The sequence below is a fragment of the Talpa occidentalis genome, unplaced genomic scaffold (genome assembly GCF_014898055.3).
Source record: "Talpa occidentalis isolate TD23 unplaced genomic scaffold, MPIMG_talOcc4v2.1 talOcc4.12, whole genome shotgun sequence".
Lineage (NCBI taxonomy): Eukaryota > Metazoa > Chordata > Mammalia > Eulipotyphla > Talpidae > Talpa > Talpa occidentalis.
Window position 1 is genome coordinate 67,577,206 of NW_023601212.1, and position 19,207 is coordinate 67,596,412.

General features: G+C 40.4%; 1 protein-coding gene across 4 annotated transcripts in view; it reads left to right on the plus strand.

The window, feature by feature from the left end:
* The window catches only part of PBX1 (PBX homeobox 1), a 657,632-nt gene that overhangs the window by 572,768 nt on the left and 65,657 nt on the right, over positions 1 to 19,207 (plus strand). For all 4 annotated transcript variants that reach the window (XM_054693526.1, XM_037506603.2, XM_037506602.2 and 1 more), the window contains 3 exons: positions 478 to 668; positions 9,593 to 9,728; positions 13,296 to 13,455. In XM_054693526.1, the coding sequence (XP_054549501.1) occupies positions 478 to 668; positions 9,593 to 9,728; positions 13,296 to 13,455 (487 nt within the window). The remainder of the gene's footprint in view (positions 1 to 477; positions 669 to 9,592; positions 9,729 to 13,295; positions 13,456 to 19,207) is intronic.

The window sequence follows — 19,207 nt, forward strand, 5'->3', positions numbered from 1 at the left end:
CAGAAGTTATCAAAGCCCTTGATTCCACTCTTTTGACTGTGCATCGACTATTTGGAAGCTCTAATAATATTGGAGATAATGGACAAAGCAGAGAACTCATTTTCTACTTGACCCCAAACTCTCTTTGGCTGTTAACACTGGGGTGAAGGGTTGTAAAGTGTGGTCTATACCAGGATTCATCTTCTCATCTTTCACGGTAAAATCATAAAAACAATGATTAAGGGGAAAAAATGATTAAGAATTTCTTTTTCCCTTTAAAAAATCTCCATCACAGCCAAAGGTAGAATCAAATGGACTTAAAGGAATTTCCTGACAATCATTGACTCTGCCTCTGATTTGATAAAATCCTACAAACAGCCCAGTTTTCTGTACTTGTGCAAATCTTTAGAGAAACCCACAATGCTTGCTGTCAGGGACCTGGCAGTGCTGAGTTTGGACCCTTAACATGCCCCTGTATTTACTGTCCTGCCTCTCTAGGCCTGCAACGAGTTCACCACCCATGTGATGAATCTCCTGCGCGAACAGAGCCGGACCAGGCCCATCTCCCCAAAGGAGATCGAGAGAATGGTCAGCATAATCCACCGCAAATTCAGCTCCATCCAGATGCAGCTCAAGCAAAGCACGTGTGAGGCTGTCATGATCCTACGTTCACGATTTCTGGATGCACGGTGAGTTCCCCACTGCTCTATCCTTGCCTCTGGGTGAGTCACTCTTCAGGACTAGAATCTATGCTGGCATCTCTAACAGCTTCATGGTCCTCTTGTTAGATGTTGAGCTACCCAGTATCCTGAGAGAGATGCTTAAGTGTGTTAAGGTATTGGGATCCATTTTTTTCAACATGAGTGTGGTGTGTGTGTGTGTGTGTGTGTGTTCAGGGCATCTGGAAATCAGCTCCAACACTATCTACCTGGAGGAAGCATCAGATTTCACAGACATAGGGCCAGTGTCCCACGACCATCCTCCTGTTCAGAAATCAGTTGCAATCCCAACTTGTTACCACTGCTTCTGATCCATTATCTATATATCAAAGGTTCCCATGACCCCCTCCTCATGCTGAGTTAATTTGCTGGAATGGCACACAGAACAGAGGAAACAGTTTACTCACTAGATCCCTGATTTACCACAAAGGATGTAACTCAGGAATAGCCAATGAAGAGAGGCACTGAGCAAGGTATGGAGAAAAGGCACAGAGCGGGCCTCCCCTGGTGGCGCAGCGGTTAAGCGCTGGGCTGCAAAGCTGCCCTCAGCCTTTGCAGCACTGGTTCGATCCCTGGTCGCCGGCGAGGGTTCCACATGGCACAGCAGACCTCTCTTGCCGTACCCACTGCTCCCCTCAGCAGTGTATTTCGTCAGTCTGCCTGTTCTGTTCCCTGCTCTGGCTCTGGTGAATTCTCTCACCCTCCCACTCTTCTGACTGTACCCAGTGCTTGCATAAATAAATAAATCTTTAAAAAAAAAAAAAAGGCACAGAGCTTCCATGCCCTCTCCAGGTGCCATTTTCCTCCAAATCTCCACATGTTCACTACCTTGCAATCTTTACTGATTAAAGGATTGGCAGTTGAACTCAACTGCTAGCCTCTCTCCTCTCCCTGGTGGGACTGGCAGTTCGAACCCTCTAATTACCTGTTTGGTTCCTCTGGCACCCAGCCCCCATCCTTAGTCCCCGAAAGTTATCTCATTAACATTTTATAACAAGAAATACCTTTATCACTCTCACGCAGGAAATTCCAAGGCATTTGGGAGCTGTCAATTAGAATTAGGAACTGTTGATGAAGATCAAATACAAGAGAAATATATTTTGGTCACCTGAATGATCAAAATACACATTTCTTATAAATCATAATATTGTATTGGGTCAAATTTCTGGCTAAGCCATTGGTTTTAACAGTTCCAGAGAGATGTGTGATAGGAGGCATGATTTTGATCTCCATTGGAACTCACTGGGAGTGAGAAGCAATATGACTTAACCACAGTGACAGAAAAGGCAGAACTTTCTTCTTTCATCTCACTAGGTGCTTGTTGTAACTATGGGCCTGCGGAGACATCATGGTGATATGCTTTCTCCAAGAAAGAGAGCTCAGATGGAGAGCTGGGGTCTTTTCCAAACTACATATAGGCTGCGAGCATGCTCAGTTCAATCCAACAAATCTTTCTAAATAGATTATCATGTGCTAAGTTACTGGACTAAATTTTAAGAGGACAGAGATGAATAAGATATGATCCCTTGGGAATAGAGGGCCAAGGACTGCTCTGACATGGGCCAAATTTTCAATTATGGTTGAATGTTTCTTGTCTGGCATTGCTCCCATTGGCTTCCTTGTGAATTCAAAAAATTCAGTTGAAGAAACTATGGGTCGAGAGGTCCTATAAGTCAGAAACTGAAAACAGTAAACAAATAATTTATTCTTAATGTCCCTACACTCTAGACCAGTGCAAATCCCTTTCATTTCTTTAGTGTCTGTGATCTAGACATTAGAACAATAAAGATCATATCTTTCTTCTACTCTATAAGAAGTAGAGTAGAGTAGTACTAATAATTAATCTAGTAAATATATTTTCAGAGTCTGAGTATCCACTGAGACCTAGAGTTCATCTTCAATCAGCCATCTCCCATAAATGTGGATTTCATGGCCATCATTTCAACCCCTGAAAATAGCCCCAATTTTTGATGATTATTCGAATGTTAAATGTGCCAGGGTAGTCTACCATCTCACGATCTGTAATTTTGCCTCTTTTTAATCAGACAGAAAGAGTCACTGCTCTTCTTGATTTTTTTCACCCTTGAAATCATGTATTATTCAACTCTCTTGCCTGTATTTTTCTCTGGGTTCACAATTGTGGACTTTACAGTCCACCGACCTCTAAAACTCCTGGCATCCCCCGACTTCCCTTTCACTCAATGTGTTTTGGAGTGCATGGCATTTGAAATGAGAATGCCAGCTAGCAAGAGCTACCTCTGTGCCTGTGGAATTCCATGGAGCAAGTCAAAGGAAAGTAAACATGAAGATCTCGCCTCCTGGCTGGCTGCAGTAAACAGTGTGGACAGGCGAGGCCACCCTACCGCCAGAGGCCCCAGGCCTCTCCTTTGCCCCTGTGCCTCGGTTCTCCTGGCCTCTTTAATGCCTGCCAGTCCTCAGGGTGGAAGTAAGTGTGACTGGCGGCCTTTGTTGGGCTCTTTCCCTGGGCCACAGCAGCCACCACTCCACATGTATTGTTCAATCCCCATGGCAACTACCCTATTAAAATGCTGGAGTTGGTATTTCTGTTGGCAGATATTGAAAAAAAAAAAAAAAAAGGAAAGAAAAGTTTGGCCCAGATTGGGTTCTTTTCAAGAAAGAAATCAGGGAGAAGGGAGGAGCAGAAGCATTGTCTCCTAGGAGTTCTTCTCTTCTGCTGTGCCCAGCTGAAGGTCAAACACTAAAAGACACAAAACTAGGCAAGCTTTGTACACGGTTGCTTTTGCTGCCACCAGCCTTTGCCTAGTTTGTTCCAGTTGGCACCAGAGGAGGCATCTCTTCAAGAGAGGGCCTCTTTCCTGCTTTGGTTGCAACATTTGAATCAATGCCTCTGAGCCAAGTGCAAAACTAAAACAACCTGTTGTCATTGTTATTAGCATTTATTTTGAGGGTCTATTTAGTATCAGTGAAAGAATAGAATCCCAAATACCAGTGACAGACTGAGCAAATGGCTCTCCCAGCTCAAAAATAAATGTTTGCACCACTCTGAACCATACATCTGATGGGCATGGCTCCATCCAAAAAAGATTTCATGGGAGATAAATAAAATACAAGGTGAATTTGATGTAGTAACAGTATTTGTCATGTCATAGGAATGTAGAATCAAATATTGCTGCTTTGTTGCCTAACACTCTGTCTGTTAGTTTTCTATTGCTGCTTAACAGATTACCACAAAGTTAGCAGCTTGGAACAACACAAAGTTGTTAATCTAATAGTTTCTGTTGTTCAGGAGCCTGGGCTGGCTCCCCTGGATCCTCTACAGGAGTCTCACAAAGCTGTCATCCAGGTTTCTGCTGAGACAGTGACCTCATAAGAAGCTCAGGGTCTTTCCTGTTCCAAGCTCATTCCAGTTGTTGGCAGAATTCAGTTCCTTGTGACTGTAGCACTGAGGTCCTCACTCCTAGAGTCTGCCTTCTCGTTTCCCTCAAGACACAGGCAGAGGACTCTCCTCATTTTAAGGCTTTAACCTGATCTCCCTTTTCATCGCCTCAAAGTCAGCCAATGAGTAATGTCATCACAAGAATGCTGTCCTATCATTTTTGCTCCCATCCATACTCAAACAGCAGGCACATGCAAGAGGTAGGCGCCATCTTGCCATCTATATGCCTCTCAAAACTGTCCTGTCTATATCCCCCTAGTCAGCATTTGCCTTGCATCAAGTTACGTCCTTATTTTCTTCTTTACATAGACTTGACTATGCCGGAGAAACAGCTGAAAATCACATTTATTCTTTCATTCCACATTTATTATCTCATGTTACATATTAAGCCTCATGCCATGGAACTTGGTTAAATTTACTGTCAAGACTATAAATACAGTTTTCTTTGTTGAAAATGAGAGGGGGAACTTATAAACCCTCTAATGATTTGAAAATGATAGTTTAAACTTTGGTACAATAGCATTTTGCTGGAGATAACAATTAGAACAAAAACAGGTGATTACAAGTACCCTCCATTGCTCCCCCACATAAAGGAGATGGCATCAGATGAGGAGCAGGGTGGCAAGAATGACAATAGGGAGCATCAGTCAGGGCTGGCCAAGGTAACACTGTATTTAGATTTATTTATGTGTCTAAGTTCTGGTTCTCTGATGAAAGCTTTATTAGCCACAAGAATAACAAAAATGGGAAACAGTATATATAAATGGACCCTTCCTTCAAGATGCTAATAAACTCATGGGACAAAGATACTAAACCGAAAATTGCACATCACCTGTAAAGTGCACCTACCGCTTCACCTGCAGGAGAATCAGGAGCACTCACAGTACTGAATGCAGAGGAATCTGATGTTTGCCAAAAAGAAGGGACCATGTTAGCACAGCGAAATGGCATAATTCAATCCCAGCAAGTTCTGCTTCCTGAATTCTTGCTCTGTGTTAGGCACGAGGATGTGACAGAACATGCCCCCTCCCCTGCTGTTGGGGAGACAGACATATGTAGACAGGTGGCAAATGCTGTGAAAAGAAATGAACATAGGGCAGGATGAGGACACCCTGGAGGGTGAAAGCCTGTGTAGGATGGGGGGGCGAGAGTTAAGCCTCTGAGGCTGGAATGGGTCCATTAAAAAATTAGTGATGATTTCCAGTTTTCCTACTAATTGGCAGAAACCCTCAGCTATTTAAGGAAGGAATGCCATAATTTACAGTAAATTCTCAAACTCTACAGCTCAGATTCAAATTCTGGTTACAATCTTGACTACATTTATGACCCATGGAGTGGCTTCTCCTCCCTCAGACTCAATTTTTGTCTGTAAAATGGAGCTAGTCTCATGTACCAGAACAAGTAAGATAATGTAATAATAAGTAATATGCTATTAGTGAACTGAACCTGGTATTCACATGATTCAGCTAAATAATACAGATCACTATATTACATATTATTATACACTTAATTATGTGTTATTATTTTGTGACATGATCAGATCCAAGTTTGAAGGAATTACTGTAATGATTCTCTTGAAGATGAGTTGGATCGGAGGAAGAGTAGATAAGAACTATTCACAACAGGGGAGATGTAAGTCAATATACATTTCCCATTTTACTCAAATATTCAATAAACCTTGGTTTATTGTGGAATAGATTAAAGCTGGAGGTTGTAAAGACATTTCTTACCCAGTGCTGTGAGTTCATGTTCTCCTTCCAGGAGGGTTGTAGGCATACCATTTCTTTAGAATATTGGTCTAAAGTTGCACTGGCTAGTATGTGATGATTTGATTTTAAATTTAAGTTAATTAAAATAAAAATAAATAAATTTTTTAAATGTTGTTCTCCACTTACACTGAACACATTGCAGGTGCTCACTGGCCACACATGTCTAATGACTCCTGTATTGACCGGTAGAAATAGACAACATGTCCTCATGGTGCAAGTGCCATTGAATAGCACTTGCAAGACTTTGCCATGATGGACATCTAAACCCACTTCGAAAATAACAGTACCATTAAGGATGCAATGAAAGGATGGATTTGAAAGAATAGAACTGACAGGATTTGCTTTGGAATCAATTATTTGATGAACCTAAGAGGGTGGGGAAGCTTGAGAACCACTCTAAGCTTCATACTCAAATATTTGAATGAGTTGGATGGATGGATGGAAGGAAGGATGGATGGATGGATGGATGGATGGATGGACAAATAGCACATGTAATGACCTCCATCTGTGATGAAGTCATTATATAATGTGGGTAGCAAAGATTATGGTGCTAAGTTGGGTAAAATGTGGTACTAGTTTTGGAAACACAGGGTTTGTGGACATGCCCAGAGCAGGCAGCGCCAGTGTGGCAGTGGCTCCTAGGAGAAGCGTTAGGGCAGGGGACAGAGCATCCACAGCAACAAGCTTGATGGTACCTGCTCCTCTCGCTCTCAGATCACTCTGCTTCAAAACATGTCATCCCTGAAACGCCACATTTCTCCTGTAATATTTAATTGACTATCTCAAAAACTTAGGTACCAGATATCAAAGCTTTTGATTAGCTTGAAATCACAAATATTAACTCAAAAAGTGAAGGCAAACACTTCAAGTGAAGCAGCCAGGTGCCTTAGTTCCAATAATGTTATTATCAGAAGAGTTACTTTTCCTCCATTTCTTGAAATTCTGAAAATTACTGATTCTGGGATTTCAAAGACCGTGGATGGAGACAGCCACTGAAAATGGTGATAAGCATGTCCATCGGAGGAGATAAGACCTCCCAGGGAGGGCTGACCACCCCCAGAGAGGGAGCCGGAACAGCTGGCCGCACCATCCCCACACCACCAGCCCATTCCAGGAAGGCTTCCTTTGAGCTCAATTGGAAGAGTCCCAAAAAATACACTGTAATGCTAATGCAAACAACAGAATGAGTTCTCCCAATTAGGGCAGCCTTCAGGGTCCAGCTCCCCAGGCCTAAAACAACTGTCTTTTTCTGGCAAAGAGGAAGCCAGAGGTTATATAGACTGACCCAGAGACCCTAGTAGCCACTTGGCTGTCTTCCTCAAATTCCCATCGTGCAAGAGCTTTAACACATGCCTACTGTTTCAGTTGGACTTTTAAGTCCAATCTGCCTAATTTCTGATGCTGGGTGACCCAGAAACTCAGCATGATTTGAGAATGTGACTTGGGCTTGGCATAATCTGGACAGATGTGGTTAATACTTATGGACAGATGGTATTCATCCGGTAAAATCAGGCACTTTATTGTGTTAATTAATCCAAGTGGGACCCTGAAAATACAATATTAGCTGAATTTCCTGTCTAGCAAGGTGATCAGTGCTTTCTCTTGGCTAAATTGGGAAATGATATCCTGGCATAACCAGGGCTGGTCTAGAAATCATTTCCATGAGGAAAAGCTTTTGATAAAGGCAGGAAAGGCAAAAGTGCTAATAGAGCTAATTTAGAGATGGAGCCCCACCATCTCAAGGAGAGCCAGCTAGCCTCTGCACTCAGCCTGGAGTTCCTCAGCAACGCCTCAATGATCCACAGCCTTCACTGTGAGGAGGCAATAAAATGATTCTCACTTTAAATTAGTTCAATTAGCACTTTCTTTTAAAGGCAGAAAAATGCTTTTATTCCAAAAGTGGTTCTCTCCCTTTCAGCAACCTATATATTAAAAAGATTTCTGTGGGCTTTTGTTTTACCATTTAGCAGCTGTTCTTGCTTCCAAAGTGTCGCTTTTGAGGGAGGTCAAGCAGTCAGGGGGTTCATTTCAGTCCCTTCCATGCCCTTTTCTGGATGCTTTTTTAAAATGTCACTTGCATTGCATGGGGATAGACTAGAGGAAAAATGATAACTTATTTTTAACTTATGGCTACAGAGTCTCTGTGCAATTGCCAGGAGACAATTTGTATAGAAGAAAGAGTCTGGGTTTTGTAGTCAGGCAGACCTGAACTAATATCTTGGCTCTATAACCTAGCAGCTGAGTGACATTTGAACTCAGTTCTTCATTGGTAAATGGAAATAACCATATCTACCTTACTAGTGGTGACAGATGAATAACTTGAATTGACTGTTCTGTGGGATAAGTTCCAATTCCTGGAGCTTCATGAAGAAACAGTGTCCTCAGTGGAAGAGACACCCACACAGTGTCCTAGCCTTTGCCACATAAAAGACACTGTGTGAAAATGTTCTCTTCATGTGGTTCTCTTTTCTCTCTTACTGTCACTGGGGGACATCAGTATGACTCTCTCCTTTACTTTTTTTTTTTTTTTTAAAGATTTATTTATTTATTTATACAAGCACTGGGTACAGTCAGAAGCGCGGGAGGGTGAGAGAATTCACCAGAGCCAGAGCGGGGAGCAGAACAGGCAGAAGGACTGAAGTACACTGCTGAGGGGAGCAGTGGGCGTGGCAGGAGAGGTCTGCGCGCCATGTAGGACCCTCGCCAGTGGCCGGGGATCCAACTGTGAAGCTGCAGCAGCTTCACAGCCCAGTGCTCAATCGCTGCGCCACGACGGGAGGCCCTCTCTCCTTTACTCTTGGTTCAAGAAGCTGAGTCTAGGAAGGTATCTCAGATATCCAGCTGGTATTCAGTTGATCCTGGCTTCAAAACCCAGATGATTCAATTTTGCAACTTCATGTTCCTCACCACTCCACATTTATGACCATCTTCTGGTCACTGCCCCAACGGTGTCCCAAGAGGTATTTTTTTAAAGAAATTTTTGTTGTTGCTTTTAATTTGTATTTATTTTTGCATACAAGAACTGGGGTGTAGGCCAGAAGTATGGGGAATGAGAGGACTCACCAGAGAGAGAGTGGGGGAGCAAAACAGGCAGATCTACTAAAATTACTGAAATACACTGCTGAGGGGGACAGTGGGAGAGACAAGAGAGGTCTGCTGTGCCATGTGGGTAGCTCCCTGGTTGGGGATAGAACTCAGGCTGTAGAGGTGATCACATGATAGCGCTGAGACTTAACCCCTAGGCCACCAGGGAGTCCTCCCAAGAGGTATTTAATGAATGCTTTTTTTAAAAAAGATTTATTTATTTATGCATACAAGAGCTGGGGTGAGATGCAGGGGGTGAGAGGATCCACCAGAGACAAAGTGGGGAACAGAACAGGCAGACTGACTGAAATACACTGCTGAGGGGAGCAGCGGGTGAGACAGGAGAGGTCTGCCTCGCCATGTGGGTTTCTCCCTGGCCATCGAACTCATGTTGCAGAGGCTGCAGATTGCTTCATGGTGCGGTGCTTAACCCCTTGCACCACCAGGGAGGACCCTAATGAATGCTTTTAAGTGATGATTTTGACATCCAGGCCTTTGTATAAATCTCCCCTAAACCATTTTTCATTCCAAAATCTGATTCCTCCTAGAAGTAGAAACTTTTTTATGTATTTGGTGTGAACTTGGTTCTTTTGGTTATTGTTGTTTCCTTTTTCTTCATGAAGGCGGAAGAGACGGAATTTCAACAAACAAGCGACAGAAATCCTGAATGAATATTTCTATTCCCATCTCAGCAACCCTTACCCCAGTGAGGAAGCCAAAGAGGAGTTAGCCAAGAAGTGTGGCATCACAGTGTCCCAGGTAAGGAACCCACAAAAGGCTCAGACTGTAGCCTGATCGTAGCGGAATAATGGTAGGATCTTGGAGGTGTTGCTTTATTAAACATTCATGCCTTGCAAATCACATCAACTAAAGCCTTAAATGACAGAGTAAGCCCATGATGTGCATAAGAGAGTTTCCAGGTAAGTACCTGGGAAAACTTAAGAAGGACTGGTAGAAGTCAGAAAAGTATAACTAAGATTCTTCCTCAAGAGTACTCCATTTCTTCCAATGGGAGAAACTTTTTACATGTACTCGGAAAGCTATCTGCTTTTTTCATGTTTTTTCATAAACATAGTCAATTCCTTAGCCCATTGTTTGTCCAACACTGGAACTTGAGGAGTCAGTGAATGGAACCTTTCAGTAAAAAGGACTCAAATGTCTTCCCTTGATGTGCTCACTCTATAACTGATGGACTGTAGGAATTTTAACATGTCACTATGATTGTACCGGAATCATTGCACAAAATGTCACTGAGTGCCCCCTTCCCACAAAGAGCAATAACCTTAACTGGTGCCTGTTGACTTGGAAAGATACGTGACATAAAACCTTGAGTCTTCAACATTAATATGGACTATAAAAGTAAGCAATATTTATACACAGAGATACACATATTATCTTTGTACATGTTGCCCACTCAAAGAATCCACCTGATCATCTTTAGCCTACACCTTAAATACCATCAACTGTCTGTAGTTGACACCAAGTAGTGATAATTCTGAAGTATATCAGAAAAAATATTCCTGAGAATTATGTCACATGCAAGAAAGTCAGAAGTACTAGTCTTCCCTTAAGGGGCCAGGCGGGGTGGGGGGCGGGTTGGATATAGAGATGAGGGAGTCTACTTTAGTGAGAAACTTAACATTTTTAAATGCTGCTTTGTATAAACTGAGCATCTGTACTCCCTTAAATTGAATCCTGGTTTCTGTTTCTCCTGGCAGGGTGCTGGTCCCATCAACCTGTGTTTAGCTAAGCAGAATTAGTTCTAGCCAGAATATAGAATCCACAAAGGGTATTTACAATGAAGAGGTTTCCAGGGCCTCTTCACAAGCCATGGGTGATTTTGCAGCAGACTTGGAAACATCCTTTCAGAGTAGGTGGAAAGATTCAACTCCTTTCAACCCAGATCTTCCCTTGCTGCTTTGACCCAAATAAAGGTCATCTTCAATTTGACAACCTTTGGAAAACAGGACCTCAGAGATTAAACTTCGGTGATCTAGTTTTGTCTAAGTCTCCAGCTATTCTTGTCCAAAGTAGCCCCCTTGTTCATAAGAGAATCAGTGTTTTTTGGTAGCTGCTGCATGTTTGGGGAAAGGGTCCAGATATGAACCATACCATTAATTTACAATCAATGTGTGTCAGTTATGAAATCTTCTGCTACTCAAGTAGAATTAATCACTATCTTATGTGAATTCAAATTTTCAAATTCAGAAAGAATTTCTATTGAATCTAGAATGGACTATTCAGGAGCTAGTCTGTTTTGTATCTACAGAGAAGATGGAATCCTGGTCTGGTCTAGCAACTTTCACTCCCTTCATTATGGAAACCCCAGGTGCACAGTGTTTGTTGTCTGACATACCCTTTTCTTTCCCTACCACTTCAAACCTTGCCATTCTTCCTCTCTACTGCATCATTCCCTTCCCACAGCAACCAATCTGTTCCACCATTGCCAAACAAGTCCTGGTGGATTTCTACACTACCACAGAAAGAACATTTGGCTAGAAGCATGATTTTGCCAATGGTCAACAGTGGGATTTTTAGGAAGCTCACTCTTTCTTTTTGGGTGTTAGTTTCCCCATCTACTAATCATGATTCACTGGAACATACCATTTGAGTCCCCAAATCCAGGGGATGCCCTTTTGACATTTTTTGTTATTGCTAATAATCATCCTTTCTCCCTCACTGCAATTCTTGTACCTTGGCTTCCTTGACACTGTTGCCTCTGGAGTTTCCTCCTCCCTCTTGGACTACTTTGCTTAGTCTTCTTAGAGTATCTGCTCTCTCTACCTACCATAAAACTATTGTTCTAAAACTACTGTTCATATTTGGATGTCTTAGCTAATGGTTCTTAACAATTTCTTGGAAGTCACAGATCCTCTTGATCTAAAACAAAAGATATGCTCATACCCCAAAACCCATCTGAAATCCATCTATCAACTATCTTCTCCTTTGACCCCTTCTGTGTTCTTGCTGCTGAAGGTGTGAGCCACAGAAAGTGGCATCAACAACACCTGGGAGCTTGTTATAAATATCAAGTTTTGGGTCTCACTCATCCTGAATGCAAATCTCAGGAAAAGAGGAAGAGGTCAACTAGGGATCCTTTAACATGTTCTCCACAAAAATACAGTTGACTTTGAAAAGAATGTTCTACATGCTTTATGTGATTGCGCTCTTCATGCCACTGCTGCAAACATAGACCTTTGCTTGAATACCCAGGTGAGCCTTCTTTCCTGGAATACCAAACACATATATCTTGCTTCTTTATATTCCACCTATAAGTGAGACCATCCAGTATTTATCTTTTTCCTTCTGACTAATGTCAGCTAGCATAAGTGTAGTCTTGCAAGAATTTCCTTTACCTGCCATTGTTGGAGGTAAATATAAATTATATGTAAACTACGGTACTAGTGTTATTAACTTCCCTTTCCTTTACCAAATTCAGAATTTGTTCTGTAATTACATAAAACCACAGCACTTTAGTTTGAAATCACATCTGGAGTGTGGGGTATGAAACTTCCTCTGTAAGGCGGGAGTTATATGTGGGATAAAACTTGAATTCATGGAGTCTCCTCTTGTGTCTGGCAGAGGGCTTGATATAGAGGAAACAGGGAAATAGAATCAAGCCAGAACGGATGCTGGGAGACACAGGAAGAAAATAAGTTAACAAAGGAACATAAATGAGGTTTATTGTGTGTGTTGGCTTTCCCATTTAAAGCCTGGAATGCAAAAGAATAATCAGTGAATGCTTCAATTTTTCCTTATGAAAATAACAGCAATCTTTATGGAGATTACTTCATGAAATCTGCTGGGTTGGATTATGTTGATCCTAAGATCTAAAGCACAATTCAATTAAGAGTCTAGTCCATGTTAAATTTACTTAACTTTTAAAACTTAAAATTAATCATCGATGGCCCTTGGTTGATATACATTTATGAATATTTAAAGATCTGTGTATTTTGATTGTCCAGAATCAGCTTTAGCATTGATAAAAATCAGACACGTCTCCGGAAATATTATATTTGTGTTAGTGTGATATAAAGAGGTCAGCAGATTTTAAATGATTACCCCAAACTAATAGTGTCCTCGTTTAAATAAGAGGACAATTTTTGTCATAGTGATTTTGTTAAAATGTGTTTTTGCTAAAATGTGTTATTTTAAGAAAGTCACTTCTCTCAAAGTTTTTACTTCAAATTCTGAATTGTTACAAAAGCATAACTTGAATAGGACCAGTTAGCCTCCTTCAGTCCTCTCATAAGCCTTTGCTTTTCTTCTGTGATGTTTATGCAGGATGAAATGCTAACTTTCTCATCTCCTCTTCAACTGCCCTAGGTATCAAACTGGTTTGGAAATAAGCGAATCCGGTACAAGAAGAACATAGGTAAATTTCAAGAGGAAGCCAATATTTATGCTGCCAAGACGGCTGTCACTGCTACCAATGTGTCAGCCCATGGAAGCCAAGCTAACTCACCCTCAACTCCCAACTCAGCTGGTTAGTTTTGTCTTTCATTTGGGGGGATTGTTCTCCATTTTCATATTGACTTTTCTTACATTGGGGTTTTCTTTTAATTCTTTGGGTTTCTGAGAATTGATCTATGTATTTGTCCTTTTTTATTTTTTTGGTTATGAATGCCAGTTTAGGTTTTTTCTTTTAATTCCAAAGTGCAGTTTGTTATACTGTTTATAAAATGGGCTTGTCTGGAGGATCACTCTCCTATATGTTCTTGGATGGAGGTAAATTGGTTGGTTTTGGTGTTTTCAGAGATACCAATAAATAAGCTAGATCTAATACTTAGAGGTAGTCCTTTGTGGTTATATAATTTAGTCTGTTTCATATAAAGTTTTTATACTTGTCTACTTTGCCATTCCTATCACATAATGGCTGGGCCATCATTAGTATATGTCTATGCAGAAATATTCACTCTTCTAAACAGTATCTCATTAGAATGTTTTGGTTGCAAAGCCAAGCTGTGATTATTTCTATATGTTGCTTATAGTTGTAGTTCTTTACTATTTCATTCTGTTTTTTCTTTATTTAAACTGCAAAAAAAATTGCCATCCAGTCATTTAATCAAATTATTCAGATACCAGTCTTTATATCAGTCATGTGCTATGGTCTTACTTTAGATGCTATGGATTATATCACTAATTTCAGAGTTTAGGCTAACATAATATGTTTTTGTGTGTGCCTTGTACCATCAGTTCTGAATTTTTCACTTATAAAAAAACATTGTTAATGCATAAAATGTAACCATAGTGTCTTATGCTATGGAAAGCATGATGGTACTACTTTCTGTAAGGGAAAAAATATTTCTTTATTAAATAAGTTTGGTCATTCAGTTATAAATCAGAGACATCCTGCAGGGGAGGAGGAGGGAGAAAGGTCCAAGGGAGGGAGGGAGGAGCTCAGGGAACTGTGGTGATGCTGCACGGGTGCATTGGTGAAGGAAATTCTATGGAAACTACACTTACTGAGGGGGTGGGGAAAGCAAATATTGTTTAAAAATGAACAATGATGTAAAAATTTATTTTAAAAATTAAAAACAAATCTAAATTATAAACTTTCATTTTAGATAGAAAACTTAAAAAGATTAAGATTTCTTATTTGGAAGAAGAGACCTCTTTTGCACTTTACTGGTAGAATATAAAATTAGGGTCCTAAGACAGGAAAAAAAAATAAGCTTGGTCTTAGATTCTTATATTTTCCACATAATGAATGAGATGCATTGATTTTGACTATGGGGTATACAGCTGAGATAATTGATGACTTCAACTGTAAGGGGTCACACACTTAAATATGTTAGGTTATGATATGATTAAAAATTATTTTTAACATTTCGGGTTGTGTATGAGATCTTTGACCCCAAAACTTGTTTATCCAGTAAAATAAATTCACTTTCTATTTCATGGTGGATTGTTATTGGAAACCTGTAGGCTTCCACATTCTGTGAGCTTCTAGATACTCTAATATGTCATCATAACGTTCTCCAAGTCACTGGGCTGTGCTGGCATAGCCTTCTTTTGTGAAAATGAAATCATGCATGAAGAATGGTCTGGCCTTTATAAGCATGGATATGGTAAGACAATGTAGGTCAATCCCGCCTTATTTCTTCACAGCACCCCAGGTAGGGTTACCATGAAGAGCATATTTGTTTTTTTGAGTGTGTGTTAACTTCTTTTCCCAGCCTGGTATGATAGACAAAGGACCAAGGCTAACAGGTTCAATAAGCAGAGTGTTTCCTTCTTCCCCATCTGGTCAATTATTAAGCTTTTCAGACCCAGCAACACTTGTTGGACTGTACTAGTTGAATTGCTAGGCAGACATTTTCACTTTTTTTTGGAAGAAGTACAGTTCTGTCAACATTAGCAAAAACACACTCAACACTCCTGCGAAGGTTATCATAATGCAAAACAGATATCAAAATGACTTTTCCCTGTCCCTGATATATCTGCATCACAGATGGCTTAGCATGATTTATGACTAGTCCTTAAAAGAGCCCTGTGGGCTCCCTTCATTACTAAATCTGTAACTTTTTATTCTTTCCTAAAGCACTTAAAAAGAGAAGAGTAAGCATTTTAGCCCCCTACTCTGTGTTTAAGACTTGTGTTTGCTCCTTTGGAATCTCAGTCTATGATTAGAATTTTCTAAGAAATTTTTCTGGTGGCTTAAACTTCATGTGACTATTCTGAGCACAAAGTAAATTATTATGGAAAATTTGAGCTAAGCCTTCCAGTTGTGCCTAAGTTGTTGGAAATAATATGCAGAGGAACCCCTTTGTAATACTTTTTCTAAAGTAGAGTCAAAAGAAAATACTATTGTGTATGTGCAGTAGCATGGAATTTTGAAAGAAAATCATTTTAACAGTAAAAGTTATAAGTGAGCTTTTCTGTATTTTCTTTTGCTCTTCCTCAAACCCAAATCTATGCACAGATAAAGTGTGAACATTAAAGCGTTCAGCCTTCTTACACAGAGCGTTTATAATGTTGCATACTTGCTCTGTGATGATTTCAAAAGATAAATGATAATTAAAATAGGTGGCAATTTTTTAAATAAGAAGTTAATATATGAAAATACATTTCAGTTGAGTTTAAAGTCTGTAATTCTGAAACCTAGGAATTTTTTATATCCTTGATATCAAAGCATGCTTGATTTCTATTTCTTTTTATTTTCCCAGCACCTTTACCAAATATACTCATTTCTTCTGCAAGGAAGATACTTTACAAGTAAATCTTATTCTCTGTAGAGGTTTTTTGTGTGGAGAGCAATACTTTAGTATCTTTGTTTAGGCTACTTTAAAATATTGCTATTTGTTGATATATATTCCTGATCTCCTATATCCTTAAGTTTGATTCATAAAAACCACTAAGGACCTGGGATGGATTAGCAAGCATTTACAGAATCTTGGCATGCTTCATACTTCACACCAACAGAACTGGGCAAATTGGATGGACACAGAGGAAGAACAGAAGGAAGACAAGGAAATTAAGTATTGAAAGCAAGAAAGCAAAAATAGAGACTAGCTGAAGCAATGGTTGTAACCGTGGGTCCTTAATTCTTGAATGAACAAGAGCAACACATTCTCAATTTGTAATTCTTTTAATGAGATTATAACTGCAAGAATTAATTTTAAAAACACCACTTTTGGAAAATTTTGTTATCACCTGGAGAACATTTTTTATCCAAAAAGAAAGACGCTGACATATGCATTATAAATGTTGATGTGGCAATAGTATCCACATTGATAGCTTATCAGGTTCTGTAGCTAGCCAAGCAATCCCAGGTTTATTGAAGCTCAGAATCCTTAGATTTGAATGCTTTTTGCTTAATCATGTGTGTGTGTAATAGGCAAGCATGTTCAAGCAAGGTCAGCCATGAAAGTTCTCCCTCTATACACATTCTTATTACACCTCCAAAGGAGGGTTGGTGTTTCCCTGAATTGATGGGTGATTATCATGTTAAACCTGTTGGACACTAGCTCCCTAAGAAAAGTTTATGAATAATACATACAATTAAAGAGGAGAGGACACCTCCAGAAAAGGTAACTGACACCTCTCGTCACTCCTCAGGAGCTGTTATAATTTTGCTTTTGAAAACCACCTAAAAGATTTTATCCCACTGATGTTTTTTGTTGTGTTCTTTCTTCCTATATTTTCCTTCACTTTCTCAGTAGAAGATGAAAACACAGTCTCCTAGACTTGGAGCTCTAGAACTTCAGCAATGAGTCAGACAAGCCCCCCCTCCTTTTTTCTTTACCCTGAGTAGAACGGAACAATGATCTTTGAGTTGGGAAGTGGAAGCGTCATAGGAAATAGAGAAGCAAGCCTGGCATCGTGACATCTGTCCAGGAGACTCTGGCTCTTGTGCCCCCAAATGGCATGTGAGTCCAGTCAGGACAGCCCCTGAGTCCATCTGGAGCCTTGATTTCTAAACTACAAATGAGGATGGTTCTTGCCCTAATCTGCTTCATAAAAATGCAGTGCAAAATAAGCAGCTTACACTTTTAAACACCTTGGGATCTTTAGAAAGAGGAAATAACCCATCCCTATTCTAGGTCATTTGTTCTCAACTGGGATGAAGTTGCACCCCAGGGAGTATTCAGTAATGTCTAGAAATACTTTTGTTTGACGTGGTTTGGGGGGAGGGGGGCCTGCTGCTGATCTCTAGTGGCTAGAGACCAGGAATGTGGCCCACTTTCCTATAGCACGTAAGACTCCTCCACAACAAAGAATCACCTGGTGTAAAACTTCAGTGGTGTCAGAGTGACCAAGTCCTGCTGTAGTTTCACATTTTATCCCTCATATTTAATTTGGATTGTCAAGTCATTTTCCTGAACAAATGAAGATCTCCTGAAGACTCTTTGGAGGAGAAATTGCAGTCTTTGGAAAATTTTCTTATGAAAATAAATGTTAGTTCTACATGCCCCCGATGTCTGGATGGCGGCTTCCCTTTGCAAGCCAACTTAGAACCGTTGCAGACACAGTCTTAAAACATGCCTCTGGTAATCACAGATATGGTTCCCCATTGGCCTTAGCAACCCAGGTGATCTGTTTCGTCCTTTGAGAATTCCATGGCACCTCTCAGAGGTGCCCTTTCACTCTGTCTATGAACTATGGCCTCCCAGTAGGCTCTCCATTCCCTGATAAGTTCTTTCCAATTTGCAGTGCCAGATGAAGAACATGTCTTCCCCTCATTACTTAGATTTTTATGTGGACGTCTATCTGCACCTGGTCTCTCCCTCAGAGCAATCACTGCCTCTAGATACTTATCAGAGAGTCAGGAGCCATGGTAGTGTTGAACATGGGTATACAGCAACAATGAAATGCTGAAACAGCACAGCCAAGAGCACTGGCACTACTGTTCTCGCAATTACTGCTCTGATTCAAATGCATTTGTACATGAAGTGCATTGGTATGCGCATATTTATCTCTATGTACATTAGGCAGCCAGACATATTTACAATTTATCTATGCACATATATTTTTTAAATCAGCTATGTCAATTGCAGTGTATATCTTGTAAATGGTGCCTTCCAGGCCTTCACGGTTCTGTGGATGTCATGGTACTTGGCATTGGTGTAGCTCTTTGGGGGCTTCTCCCATTTCTCAGCCTATGTGCTAATTTCCAATAAACCATCAGTCAAGCATATAGAATGTGTGTTTATTACATGGTATTTGATTGGGAAAGACATCAACTACCTGGGCTTTAAAATAAACACTCTCGGAGGGGAAAAAATCTGGTGTCATGTAAATAATTGGATTCCTGATGATGATAATTGTTGGTTTCAATGACATCTGAATATGAGAATGTTGTAACATTTTTTTACAAAAGTATTGTTTATTATTTAGTTTATATTTCTGTGATTAAAGAAAGATTTGAGAGGGAATTAACTAGGACATAAATACCTGGGAATTATACATCTTGCCTTGAGAATATGATCTGGGCCACACACTTCTGGCCTCACCATACATTGAGGAGCACCACTGGCAAGATTTGTGCCACGTTAATAGGAGGAATTCCAGGCCAAAGTCTTAACCCTGCTCACTGAATGGAAGCCGCACCTGGTCAATCTTATGCTTCTTGTACCTAAGACCCAACTTCTCTGATTTCTTTCAGATAAGGAAACAGAGAAATATGTGCCAGATGAGACAGGACATGTTGCAAAGTTATGGAGATGTCATGGTTTTTTGCATGGTACTTGAGTCATCTCCTAGTTTCCAAAACATTCCATTTTTCCCAGAGGATA